At 43.3% G+C, this 14,122-nt stretch overlaps 1 protein-coding gene across 1 annotated transcript in view; it reads right to left on the bottom strand.

Annotated features, from left to right (window-relative positions):
* THADA (THADA armadillo repeat containing) overlaps positions 1-14,122 on the bottom strand; it is a 579,731-nt gene that overhangs the window by 89,506 nt on the left and 476,103 nt on the right. The window contains exon 36 of the mRNA XM_044289288.1: positions 691-822. Within this exon, the coding sequence (XP_044145223.1) occupies positions 691-822 (132 nt within the window). The remainder of the gene's footprint in view (positions 1-690; positions 823-14,122) is intronic.

Below are 14,122 nucleotides of genomic sequence, written 5' to 3'. Positions count from 1 at the left end.
GACGGAGATAATACCGCAGCATGCTGCGGTTTTATCTCCGGCCAAAATTCCGGAACACTTCCTGGATCTGGCATTTTTCCCCATTGAAATGCATTAATGCCAGATCCGGCCCGAGTGTTCCAGCAAAAAGGATCCGGCATGCCGGTTCCGTTTTTCCAGATAACACCGGAGAGACAAATCCGGCATTTCAATGCATTTGTCAGACAGATCAGCATCCTGATCCGTCTGACAAATGCCATCAGTTTGCATGCGTTTTGATGTATCCGGCAGGCAGTTCCGGCAACGGAACTGCTTACCGGAATCCTCTGCCGCAAGTGTGAAAGTACCCTAAAGTAAGATCCATAGATTTGTATAAGGACTGTGTTATGGCTCCTTCAACTTGGAACACATGTACTTTGCCGTGATATGTTGTGTGTCTGTGGTCTAGGTCTATAAGGTGGAGCTTGTAGACCTGTTCAGAGAAGACTTTGATCAAGTATATCCACTGTCTCTCAACAGCTCACCAGAAAGGCAGGTCAGATCTCAGAAGAACTGAATAGTTTTGCAGGTTCCTCTACAACTCTTAAAGGTTATGATACAAGGCAATGTCAGGAGATACATCACAGACTTTACATCACAGAGCCATGGGCTGTACGAAGATAACTTTCTTCAGTATTAACCTAAAATATAATCTTCTTGTATTGACTGTACCTGTTCCGGAAGAGTTCTTTTTCTGAGTGTGATACACACGGATGATGTCTGCAGCAGCATCCCTGACATCCGGATCTTCACACTGAAGTAGGCATGATACACACCTCCATAGCTGTAATGTATCTGGCAGACCTGTAAAGACACATGGGAACAGTCTTACTATGGACAATGTATTCTGCAGACATGAACTAGTTTAGAATAAGATATCAAGAAACGATGTGATGCCTTGGTGGAGGTAACGGGCAATAGCAATGTTCCTGAGGATGTGGTTATTTTGCACACATTCATTGCTGATTCTGAAATATATTATGGCAAAAAGGCTAGAAACCAAAGAGGAACCTGACAGATCTCATTGTAAGTCCAACTATACAGACAACCCCCAATCCTGCTGGATTCTCATTTCCTCTGCAGCAGGCACCACTGGCAAAGTGTAGTATTACATGCAGCCATTAAATGTATGGTCATTTGTGTAATACATGGAAGACCTCTTCTATGATGTCTATGTGCCCTAATAGCCTATATGTAGAGGAATATTACCTTATATCTATATGCCCTAATAGGGGCCCATACGTAAAGGAAAGTTGGATAACATCCCATACGACCATTACCTCTCCCTTGGAGGTCCCCCTGCTTTCCTAGACTCCTATGCAACATTATGGAGGCAGAGGATGTATTACTGGATAACTAGGCAAATGTGACTTTGAGGAGCCTGTGTAAGTGACCTCTGATGCGGCCATCATTAGCACCAAGGAAGAGCCTTCTTTCATCACTGAACATTATTATGTGCCACTGATGGACGCATCAGAGTTTGCAGGAGAGCTCCTACTGTGATCATGCTTGATGTGGAGACACACAGGACTAACACCAGGTGTCATGGCATGGGACACCATTGGCTACCATGGACTTTCCCAACTGGTATTTGTTGGGGGAACATTGACCAGCCTTTCGAATGTCCGGGACATTGTTGAACCAGTTCTACTGCTTTTTTTTTTTTTTTACTTCGTTTGCAGATATGGTGTTCAAACAAGATAATGCAAACCCACACACTGACTCTGCTACACAACGAGCTCTTCAGGGTGTCTAGCAGCAACCCTTGCCAGCTCCATCGTCAGATCTCATCTTTCCCCCAGAAAGTCTGACATTGGACAAGGCAATGGATCTCCCACGCACAGCAGCCAATAACCATCTTGGATGAACCACTGGTCCAATTAGAAAGAGCTTGGAATGACATACCTCAGGAGGAGAGCCATCATTTGTATGAGCATCACCATGCCAAAATAGCAGCCTGTACTGCAGTAAGGTGAGATACCACCCAGTATTAATGTGAGCCCGCCTTAACATATACACTGCTGCAGAAGCCAAAATAAAGGATGCACCACCTTGGTTGTGTAATCATTGACTGAGCACCACTAGCAGGTTATACTTTGTCAATCTCAGCTCAATCACATAAAGTTTTCCAGTTGTTCTTTATTTCATTTTCCAGTAGTATATAACAAAGAAACGAAAGAAAAATTTATTTTCCAAAAGTATACAACTTATTTTAGTTTTTCCATTAAGCTACAAGAGGTCTGCTTAATCACATATTGCTTCTATCTCAGTCAAGTGTCTTGGGTAACGGAGCTATTTATGAGCAGGGATGCTTATGAGTATTTACTGAGGACCTTAACCCTTGTAGCCAAGTGTTGCTCAGAGATGGTAGCCCTGGGAATCAGGATGGAGGAGAATGCTTTGATGTCTGTGTTGCCCAGGGGACTCGGAGCTGACAGGGGATCAATGTAGCCCTTTCTGGAAGAAAAGAACAAAGTTTAAAATAAACTTTGTGTTTGTTCATCATCTTTCATCCTTGAAGTGTAATCTTCTCCCCCTTCCACCACTGATGTGGCACGGACGTTTCAAGAAAGGAACTGTCCAAAAATGTGAAAAATATTGAGATCCTGAAAGTCAAGAGATCAGTCTAACTAATGTAAATGCTGGAGCGGTGGCTGCAGGAAGCAACGCCTAATGCTGTTTGCCTGGTATCTCCCCCCCCCCCTTACCCCGCCATTAAAGCCCCATGTGAAATTCTAGAATTATTTATACGGATTTCTGGACTGTGTTTTATTTAACCCCCCTCCCCAGATATCTGTATAGAGTTTAGCTATGCAATAAAATTCTGCATTGAAAAAAAAAACTAAAAACTTTTACATAAGGGACAACACTTCATATCATACATGGCATATTTCTATCATAGGATGTGTGCATCATACCAATAGACTACACACACAATCATTTTGATCAAGATATGTGGTCAACCTTGATAATGGTCATTTGTTTGAGCTAAACTAATGCAAAGGTCAAGCACTACTCTGGTCTGTGTCTCAAGGATCTGGAGACAATAGTGTGTGGTGATCACCGGGTCTATGTCCTACACGAACATACGGACACCTCTGCATTGTGGCCACAACACAGGTGATCTTTCATATGGCCGTTTGAATCAGGCTTTAAAGTGCCCGTACACAAGACGAAACCTTAATGAATGTTCAACGGGTGAAATTTAACAATCATTTTAGCCGGACAGAAAGCCATAGTCTGCAAAGAAGTTGACCATGTTCTAAATTTTCATCCAATGGTCAGACTAAGGAACTCTCATTCTTACAGAGATCTTTTGAAAGAACATTCCCAGCAAGATTGTTCATCCATAGCCCGGGGACACTATGGACTACATTAGACTTGGTTAATCCGTTGTTCAACCATCCACCTACTTCTATCCGATGTGTATAGCCACCTTAAAGAGGGTTGCCCATTTATTTATTTTTTATATTTCAACCCTAGCCTGCTGTACCTGTAAAAAAATTAAAATAAAGCCACATGCTCCTAGACTCTCACATTCAATCACCCTTCACTGGTCATCGAGATGGACACTGGGGGTCTGGGGAGCATGTCACCACTGAGGCCAGTCATTGGCTGCACCAATGCACATGACCCTGTCTGTCCTGAAGTTTACAAATGGGTAGCAGTAGACAACTAAAAGTAGCCATAACAGAGCGGCAGGTGAGTATGTTTTTTTTTTCCCCCACGGGCACAGCAGGCTGGGTTTGAAATAAAAAATAATAATCCGAACACCTTTAAGAATATTTAGAAGGTTTTTATTTTTCCCACCCAAAACATGGAACACCCCTTTAAGTGAGCACTGTTCTGAAGATGTTAGGGATGTAAAAGCGCCAAATGACTCCTCTGTCACATAGGGGAACTATATACTGTATATGATGCAACAGTTAGGGGAACCCTATTATAATTTTTCCATAAGGGCTCTCGAGCTTCACGCTACTCCTTAGAGTAGAATTACTGAAAACCTGTGTAAACCTTCAGAGGGTCGTAATGGAGACAGGAAGGGTTGTACATTTAGTGAAATGAGGGATATGCTGATGATGATGGCAGGCGTTTTCGGGCTAAGTGCTGCTGGAGTTAATGCTTTGTGCATTACTGTGATGCGTGCAAGGCCGGGATGCAGGAGAGCAGCACATAAACCAGCTGGAACACTGTGTGATGAATTTTCCAGGGCTCTGCACAGTACCCTGGGTCACCCAGTTGAAAGCAGCTGAAAATTTGCTTAGGTACACAAGGCCGATGTTGAAAGAGATTACCTGCCGCATGTGGAGTGTGGGTTTTTCAAGAAACAGCAAACAGAAACAGAAAAGACACCTGGCAAATTGTGTCAATAAAGTCGACTTCTGCAACGAACCGAAAAATACAGCTCATCACTTTGGAAACCAAAGGAACCTCCCAATATATTGATAAGAGTCGAGCAGTAAAAACATATGGATATATGGATGGCAGATATAACTGGACTGTCTACATTTTACTATGGTGCAAGTTCTCAAATGAACATCATTTTACGTAGTATAGGGGACAGTGCAGCCCTGACCTCCACCCGCACCACTGTCCCCACCTACTTGCAGGGTCAGCCCCAAACAGTGACCCCCAACCTGGCGCCAGTCCCTGACTTAAAGGGGTTCTCCAGGAATATAAAAAATGAAAATACCTAAATATTTTATAATAAATATATTCAGAAATACCTTTCATTACTTAGAATGGCTTGTTTTGTCTGGAGAGCAATTATTAGGAGAAATAAAATGGCTGCCGTCCTATTCGTACACACACAACCTGTCCTAATCACACAGAAAAACAAGTTACTTCATCACAATGAGCCATAGTGCTGCCTCATCCTCCTCTCTGCTCGTCAGGAATCGTGATCCTGAATACAGGTGAATCTCTGTGGGAATGGAGAAGATGAGGAGACATGAGAGGAGGGTGAAAGGTGGCTAATGAGCAGCAGCACTTGTATGCAATCTCCATTACCACAGCAACACAATACCACAGTCCTGTCCGTCCTCTCTGTACTTCATGTCTCCTCATGAACTAAATTCCACAGAGATTCAGCTAAAGTTCTTATCATCTGTATTCAGGATCATAATCCCCGACAAGTAGGAGAGGAGGATGAGGCAACTCTTTACCTCAGTGTTGTAAAGTAACTTGTCCTCCTGTGTAATTAGGACAGGTTTTGTGTGCACTAATAGGACGGCGGCCATTTTGTTTCTCCTAATGATTGCTCCCCAGACAAAACGAGCCATTATAAATAATAAAAAGGTATTTGAGAATATACTTATAATAAGGTAATTTTTAAGTATTTTCATTTTCTTAATTCCTGGGGAACCCCTTTAACTAATTGCTGGGGCCTAACCAGGAAGTATTCGCAAACCGTCAAGAAAGTAACACAACGTCAGACAATCCGAGGTCACACAGAGGATAACGTCAGAGAGCAAATTACAAAGAAAATATGTCATCACAATACCGAGCCAGAATCCAACAACCAGCTAGCCAAAACTGATACCAAACCAAGTCAGAATGAGGAAGATACATCAGAAAAAGTAACAGCAGGCAAGAGGCATAGTCCAGCATGCAAAACCAAGGTCTGCAATACAGAAGACACTTAGCAGAACAGATGAGACTCGTGCGGTATAAAGACCAGTTTACAGGCAACTGTGGCCACCAGTTGCCTGTTTAAAGGCTATGTACAGCTTTGGAGGCAACTTAATGACTGCATTTTACTCATTTTGGGTTAAAAATCTTTTTTTAAATTGGTCTTTATTTAAAATTTCTAGCCGTTCTGTCACAAAGGGTTAACTACAGTTGCAAGAAAATGTGGACCCTTTGGAATGATATGGATTTCTGCACAAATTGGTCATAAAATGTGATCTGATCTTCATCTAAGTCACAACAATAGACAATCACAGTCTGCTTAAACTAATAACACATAAAGAAATAAATGTTACAATGTTTTTATTAAACACACCATGTAAACATTCACAGTGCAGGTGGAAAAAGTATGTGAACTCCTAGACTAATGACATCTCCAAGAGGAGATGTCATTAATTGGAGTGAGGTGTCAGCCAACTGGAGTCCAATCAATGAGATGAGATTGGAGGTGTTGGTTACAGCTGCCCTATAAAAAACACACATCAGTTCTGGGTTTGCTTTTCACAAGAAGCATTGCCTGATGTGAATGATGCCTCCCACAAAAGAGTTCTCAGAAGACCTACGATTAGGAATTGTTGACTTGCATAAAGCTGGAAAGGGTTATAAAAGTATCTTCAAAAGCCTTGCTGTTCATCAGTCCACGTTAAAGACAAATTGTCTAGAAATGGAGAAAGTCCAGCACTGCTGCTACTCTCCCTAGGAGTGGTCGTCCTGTAAAGATGACTGCAAGAGCACAGCGCAGACTGCTCAATGAGGTGAAGAAGAATCCTAGAGTGGCAGCTAAAGACTTACAAAAGTCTCTGGCATATGCTAACATCCCTGTTAGCGAATCTACGATACGTAAAACACTAAACAATAATGGATTTCATGGGAGGATACCACAGAGGAAGCTACTGCTGTCCCAAAAAATGCTGCACGTTTACAGTTTGCACAAGAGCACCTGGATGTTCCAGTACTGGCAAAATATTCTGTGTACAGATGAAACCAAAGTTGAGTTGTTTGGAAGAAACACACAACACTATATGTGGAGAAAAAGAGGCACAGCACACCAACATCAAAACCTCAACCCAAATGTGAAGTATGGTGGTGGGGGCATCATGGTTTGGGACTGCTTTGCTGCATCAGGGCCTGGACGGATTGCTGTCATCGAAGGAAAAATGAATTCCCAAGTTTATCAAGACATTTTGCAGGAGAACTTAAGGCCATCTGTCCACCAGCTGAAGCTCAACAGAAGATGGGTGTTGCAACAAGACAACGACCCAAAGCATAGAAGTAAATCAACAACAGAATGGCTTAAACAGAAGAAAATACACCTTCTGGAGTGGCCCAGTCCGAGTACTGACCTCAACCCGATTGAGATGCTGTGGCATGACCTCAAGAAAGCGATTCACACCAGACATACCAAGAATATTGCTGAACTGAAACAGTTCTGTAAAGAGGAATGGTCAAGAATTACTCCTGACCGTTGTGCACGTCTCATCTGCAACTACAGGAAACGTTTGGTTGAAGTTATTGCTGCCAAAGGAGGTTCAACCAGTTATTAAATCCGAGGGTTCACATACTTTTTCCACCTGCACTGTGAATGTTTACATGGTGTGTTCAATAAAAACATGGTAACATTTAATTCTTTGTGTGTTATTAGTTTAAGCAGACTGTGATTGTCTATTGTTGTGACTTAGATGAAGATCAGATCACATTTTATGACCAATTTGTGCAGAAATCCATATCATTCCAAAAGGGTTCACATACTTTTTCTTGCAACTGTATCTAGGTGTGTGAATTGTACATTTTACTTTCACTTTGTGCTGGTCATCTTATAACCATTATCTCTAATTTACTAAGAGGTAATAAAACACTTATTTAAGCCACATTCTTGTCAGTAAGATAAGAAGTGAGCTATAAAGAGTTTATAATGTCAGAGAGCAGAGATAAAAAGAGAGAAAATTCTGATCCCTCTATTAGAGCATCTCAGCCCTGTACAAAGAAAAAGATTCCATATTTGGAATAATGGCCAAATTAAAAAAATTATTTTTTGATTTTTAGATCAAAATGAGTACAATGCAATAAAAAAAAAAGTTGCCCCAAAAGGTGTATATAGCCTTTAAGTATTTTTTCAATAAAAAAAATTCCGGTTACATAAGACGGCCCTCCGGTGCTCGCCTGGTTCCTATAGATAATGGACGCCGGAGGCACTGTTCACGGAGAAATGTGCCTGCCGATGAAGCATGCAGGAGAGTGACAATTATTGTAGGGTCTACATAAAATGTTCAGTCTTTACTACAGTTCACTTGAATGTAGAATTTTGCTGGTTGTCAGACACCCCCAACAGAGCTACACTTTTTTCTTCGGCAGTATTTTTCAGAAAACTGTGCTTTGTCTACTGAAACAACTATGGGGGACATTTATGATTAGAAATACGCCTACATTAGGTGTATTTCTGGTGCAGATTGCAGAGCAAAGGTTTTTTGTGCTGCAATTTATGACTTTTCCCCTGCTCAAGCTAGGTCTAAAAAAGTGGGTGTGGGGCGGGCAGGGAAAAGGATAGGCTGGTAGACCTGTCTCATTCATCATTTTCTACACTTTTATTTAGGCAAAGAAAATGGTCTAAATGTAAGACAGCTCGGAAGCTGGCTTTTTAGACCGGCACTAGATACGGCTGGCACCTCTTTGTAACTCTGGGGGATCCACTGCCAGTGCAGGGGCTTATTAAGACCAGTGTTCTGTCAGAAAACCTTACCTCGTCAGATTCCCTTACCCCACGTGACTTCTGGGGGTGTGCACCTCCGCGCAAGCGCAGTACCACAGCATGGAGCCTGCGTGCAAGCGCAGTACCAGGGCATGGGTAAGGTAAAATTACAGTGAGCGTTGACTCATGGACACTGCTCGTGCGCTCTCAGGGGTAAGGAGATCTGACGGTCTTTTGTCTTGTTAATTCTCCTTACCCTCACACTGTGCACACGCAGATTGTAGAATCTCCTTACCCTGTGTTGTGAGGGTAAGGAGATTTTACAATGCGCACGTGCACAGTGTGAGGGTAAGGAGATTTAACAAGACAAAAGATCGTCAGATCTCCTTACCCCTGAGAGCGCACGAGCGGTGTCCGTGCGCGCGTCCATGAGTCAACGCTCACTGTAATTTTTACCTTACCCATGCCCTGCGCTTGCGCGGAGGCGCTATGCCATGGTACTGCTCTTGCGCGGAGGCGCACACCCCCAGAAGTCACGTGGGGTAAGGGAATCTGATGCGGTAAGGTTTTCTGACAGAACACCGGCACCTAAAATGCTGGTCTTAATAAATGACCCCCCTATTTACTTTTCAGATACTGATGAAGCACGGTATGTTAAGAAACTAATAGCTCAGTAATTTGCTGAAGTATCAATGCATCCCCCTAAAGGGGATTCCGATCTTAGACATTTATGGCATATCTACAGGATATGCAAGAAATGTGTGATAGTTGCAGGTATCACCTCTGAAACCCATCCCACCTGGTGCGAATGACTACTGCATCCCGGACAAGAATGAATGGGAAGGTGGCTGCACATCTTCCTGGCCCTCCACAATCACTTCTATTGGAATTATGGAAACAGCCAAACTATAATTTTTCTCAATTTGCTGCTGATTTTGCCGTCATTACGGTGCAAATCTGTATCAGATGAAGATCCCATTGCAGATTTGAACCTCTGAATTGCAACCCACACCAAAAAGCCATGAAATCTACAGTCGTGGCCAAAAGTTTTAAAAATGACACAAATATTAGTTTTCACAAAGTTTGCTGCTAAAACTGCTTTTAGATCTTTGTTTCAGTTGTTTCTGAGATGTAGTGAAATATAATTACACGCACTTCATACGTTTCAAAGGCTTTTATCGACAATTACATGACATTTATGCAAAGAGTCAGTATTTGCAGTGTTGGCCCTTCTTTTTCAGGACCTCTGCAATTCGACTGGGCATGCTCTCAATCAACTTCTGGGCCAATTCCTGACTGATAGCAACCCATTCTTTCATAATCACTTCTTGGAGTTTGTCAGAATTAGTGGGTTTTTGTTTGTCCACCCGCCTCTTGAGGATTGATCACAAGTTCTCAATGGGATTAAGATCTGGGGAGTTTCCAGGCCATGGACCCAAAATGTCAACGTTTTGGTCCCCGAGCCACTTAGTTATCACTTTTGCCTTATGGCACGGTGCTCCATCGTGCTGGAAAATGCATTGTTCTTCACCAAACTGTTGTTGGATTGTTGGAAGACGTTGCTGTTGGAGGGTGTTTTGGTACCATTCTTTATTCATGGCTGTGTTTTTGGGCAAAATTGTGAGTGAGCCCACTCCCTTGGATGAGAAGCAACCCCACACATGAATGGTCTCAGGATGCTTTACTGTTGGCATGACACAGGACTGATGGTAACGCTCACCTTTTCTTCTCCGGACAAGCCTTTTTCCTGATGCCCCAAACAATCGGAAAGAGGCTTCATCGGAGAATATGACTTTGCCCCAGTCCTCAGCAGTCCATTCACCATATTTTCTGCAGAAGATCAATCTGTCCCTGATGTTTGTTTTGGAGAGAAGTGGCTTCTTTGCTGCCCTTCTTGACACTAGGCCATCTTCAAAAGTCTTCGCCTCACTGTGCATGCAGATGCGCTCACACCTGCCTGCTGCCATTCCTGAGCAAGCTCTGCACTGGTGGCACTCCGATCCCGCAGCTGAATCCTCTTTAGGAGACGATCCTGGCGCTTGCTGGACTTTCTTGGACGCCCTGAAGCCTTCTTAACAAGAATTGAACCTCTTTCCTTGAAGTTCTTGATGATCCTATAAATTGTTGATTGAGGTGCAATCTTAGTAGCCACAATATCCTTGCCTGTGAAGCCATTTTTATGCACGAGTTTCTTTGCAGGTCACCATGGTTAACAATGGAAGAACAATGATTTCAAGCATCACCCTCCTTTTAACTGGTCAAGTCTGCCATTTTAACCCAATCTGCCTGACATAATGATCTCCAGCCTTGTGCTCGTCAACATTCTCACCTGAGTTAACAAGACGATTACTGAAATGATCTCAGCAGGTCCTTTAATGACAGCAATGAAATGCAGTGGAAAGTTTTTTTTGGGATTAAGTTAATTTTCATGGCAAAGAACTATGCAATTCATCTGATCACTCTTCATAACATTCTGGAGTATATGCAAATTGCTATTATAAAAACTTAAGCAGCAACTTTTCCAATTTCCAATATTTTTGTAATTCTCAAAACTTTTGGCCACGACTGTACAGATTGCCTTTGTAATCAGTCATTTCTTTGGCTACATGTGAATAGGATTTTGAAACGCTCATTCACATGCACTGTACTGGATTTTAAAAATTACCGTATTTTTCGCTTTATAATACACACCTGATGATAAGACGCACCTAGGTTTTAGAGGAGGAAAATAAGAAAAATATACTTTGAACCTAAAGGTGTACTAAAATATTTAATAAAATAAAATAATATTTCACAGTGTTAAGAGTGATCTGCTGCTGACACATGGTTATGGCGGGATCTGCGGATAAAACACATATGCGGGGATCTGCAGATGATGCACTTATGGGGGGGGGGGGGAGAATGTCTTACAAAGTGAAAAATACAGTACATGGAAAATGACGTAACATAATTCAGTTCAGTTTTAGACAATGTTTTAATATTTATATTGTTATTTACAGTATCTGATGTGTTGCATGTACAGCTGAGTTTGCAATTTGGCACAGCATATTGCAATTAGGGATGAGCGAATCGTCTTCGGATGAAACATGGTTCGCATAAAAATGTATTGGCTCCAATGAGCTGAAGTTATTGTTTTGCGAAGTCTCACGAGACTTCGCGCAATATCTTCATAAATTAATTTATACTGTAAAAAAAAAAAAAAACATTTCCCGAACTCTGGTTCGGTTCCAGGGTACCACTTGGATCCAAAGCAGAGTTGGGGAAATGTTTTTTTACAGTACAATATACTCCTGCTCCATACAGTATTAGAACAAAGTTCTCTGCAAATCAACTTTGGATGTTTCATCCGAAGTCGATTCGCTCATCCCTAATTGTAATATCACAGTGAATTACCTGTATGATACACAAGCAACGCAACCCCAAAGGTAACAAACTCTGCTCTACTATTTCTGTCATTTTATCTGCACTCAGGATCACATGTTTTGCTTTGCATCTTATTTTGTACGGTATTTTTGCTGCCTGCTTTTCACCTTATCTTTTCTATACCTTACAACTACTCCAAACAGAAATTCTGACGCCACTAACCACACAGCAAACTGGCAAGACGCCCATGAGCTCTAATCCAAAATAACAGGGTGGTCTTCTAGTCATGGTTTTACATTACCTCTAACAGGTGACCTTTCTAAAGATATCAGAGGTGAAAATGCGGGCAGCCATAACAACTGATTGCATTAGGCTACACGCACAGGACCGTATGTATTTCTAGATCTGTAATCCGCGGATCAGCAAAATACAGATACCTGCCGTGTGCATGCCGAAACTTCTTTGTAGAAATGCCTATTCTTGTCCACGTTCTATAATTTGCGAAGCGGGCGCATGGACGACATCCACATTTTTTGCTGCCCCATTGAAATGAATGGGCCCTTTTGTAAGCTTCAAAAAATGCTGATCGGATAAGGCCCGAAAATACAGTCAAGGCCTCATATAGTCTATACAGAGATGAAATCTTTAAAAGAGGTTGCAAATCTAGGGAATGTTGATATTTTTTTCTTACAGACCCTAAATTGCAGCCTGTATGGTACTCTACAGCTGCATTAAAGGGATTATCCCATGACTAAAGTAAAAAATGAAAACTAGACATCATATAGTACACAACCTCTTTCTAACAAAGCTAGAACCAGCCCTGTACCCAGGGCCGGTTCTAGGTGAAATAGGGCCCTGGGGCGAAAAACAATAAGGGCCCCCCACCCTACGACACTTGATGACTTTTACAGAAGAAACTGTATATTGTGGGGCACGGTGTAGGCTATATGTGTATAACAAACATATTTCATATGAAAACTTACAATTTCTTGGCTTGGCCCTTGGGGATCTCGGACACCACTTCAACACTTTGGCCGGGGGCTCGGCGGAGCTGATGTTGTGTTTTATCCTAATGAGAAAGATTTCATAATAAGGATTTGGAGAAGGGGCAGAGGGATAGCAGAGCAGGGAGAGGCTGGTGCTGCTACTAGGGGGTCATACCATGGGGAGTATTAAAGCCCTCCATAATGCCCCCCCCCCCCCCCCCAGTAGAAATAATTCTCCTTATAATGTGACAGTGCAAAAAATACCCCCTTGTAATGCCCCCAGTTGAGCTAATGTTAATGTCCCTATAGTGCCCCCATAATGTGCCAGTATAAAATACCCAGTGCCCCCAGTAAATGCCCCCATAGTTCTCCTCTCCCCCCTCCCTCCTAGTGCCCCCCATAATGTACCAGCATAAAATGCCACATATATAGTGCCCCAGTAAATGCCCTCAGTGTCCCCCATAATTTGTAAGTATAAAATACCCCTTCTCAGTGCCCCCGTAGATGACCCCATAGTGCTCCTCTCCCACCTTCCCCATAGTACCCACCATAATGTGTCCCAGTATAAAATGCCCCTATACAGAGCCCCCATATAAAATAACCATTCTTTGTGGCCTCAGTAGATGCCCCTATAGTGCCCACCAATAATGTGCCAGAGCCCCCCATACCATGTGCCAGTAGCCAGAGCCCCCCCATATCATGTGCCAGTAGCCTGAGCCCCCCATTATGTGCCAGTAGCCATAGGCCCCCCTATCATGTGCCAGTAGCCTGAGCCCCCCCATCAACATGTGCCTGTAGCCATAGGGCCCCCTATCATGTGCCAGTAGCCTGAGCCCCCCCATCAACATGTGCTTGTAGCCATAGGGCCCCCCCCCCTATAATGTGCCAGTAGCCATAGCCCCCCCTATCATGTCCCAGTAGCCTGAAACCCCCCCCCCCCCCCCCATCATCAACATGTGCCAGAGCCCCCCCATCATGTTCTAGTAGCCACCAGTATTGACCAAAAAAAAACAAAACACTTATACTTACCTCCTTGGCAGCGATGTGATGCAGGCCTCTTCCGGCCTGTGTCCCGCGCTGTACGGCTCAGGGGGCGCGATTACGTCCCTGCGCCGGCCTCTGATAGGCTGCCGGCCTAGTGGCTGCAGCCTATCAGAGGAAGGGGAAGGGACACACCTCTCCCTCCCCTGCTGCACAGCCATCTGTATCGCTGTCCTGAGGACGGCGATACAGATGACTGGAGATGAGCGCTTCCACAATGGAATCTCTTATCTCTGTGTGTGACACTGACTGTCATACCTATAGTTAGTTGCGGGCCGGCGCGGGGGGGGGCCCCTAAGGACTCTGGGGCCCGGGGGCAATTGCCTCTATGGAATCCATG

Source organism: Bufo gargarizans, chromosome 4 (genome assembly GCF_014858855.1).
Source record: "Bufo gargarizans isolate SCDJY-AF-19 chromosome 4, ASM1485885v1, whole genome shotgun sequence".
Taxonomy (NCBI): Eukaryota; Metazoa; Chordata; class Amphibia; order Anura; family Bufonidae; genus Bufo; species Bufo gargarizans.
This window is presented reverse-complemented; position numbering and strand designations above follow the sequence as displayed.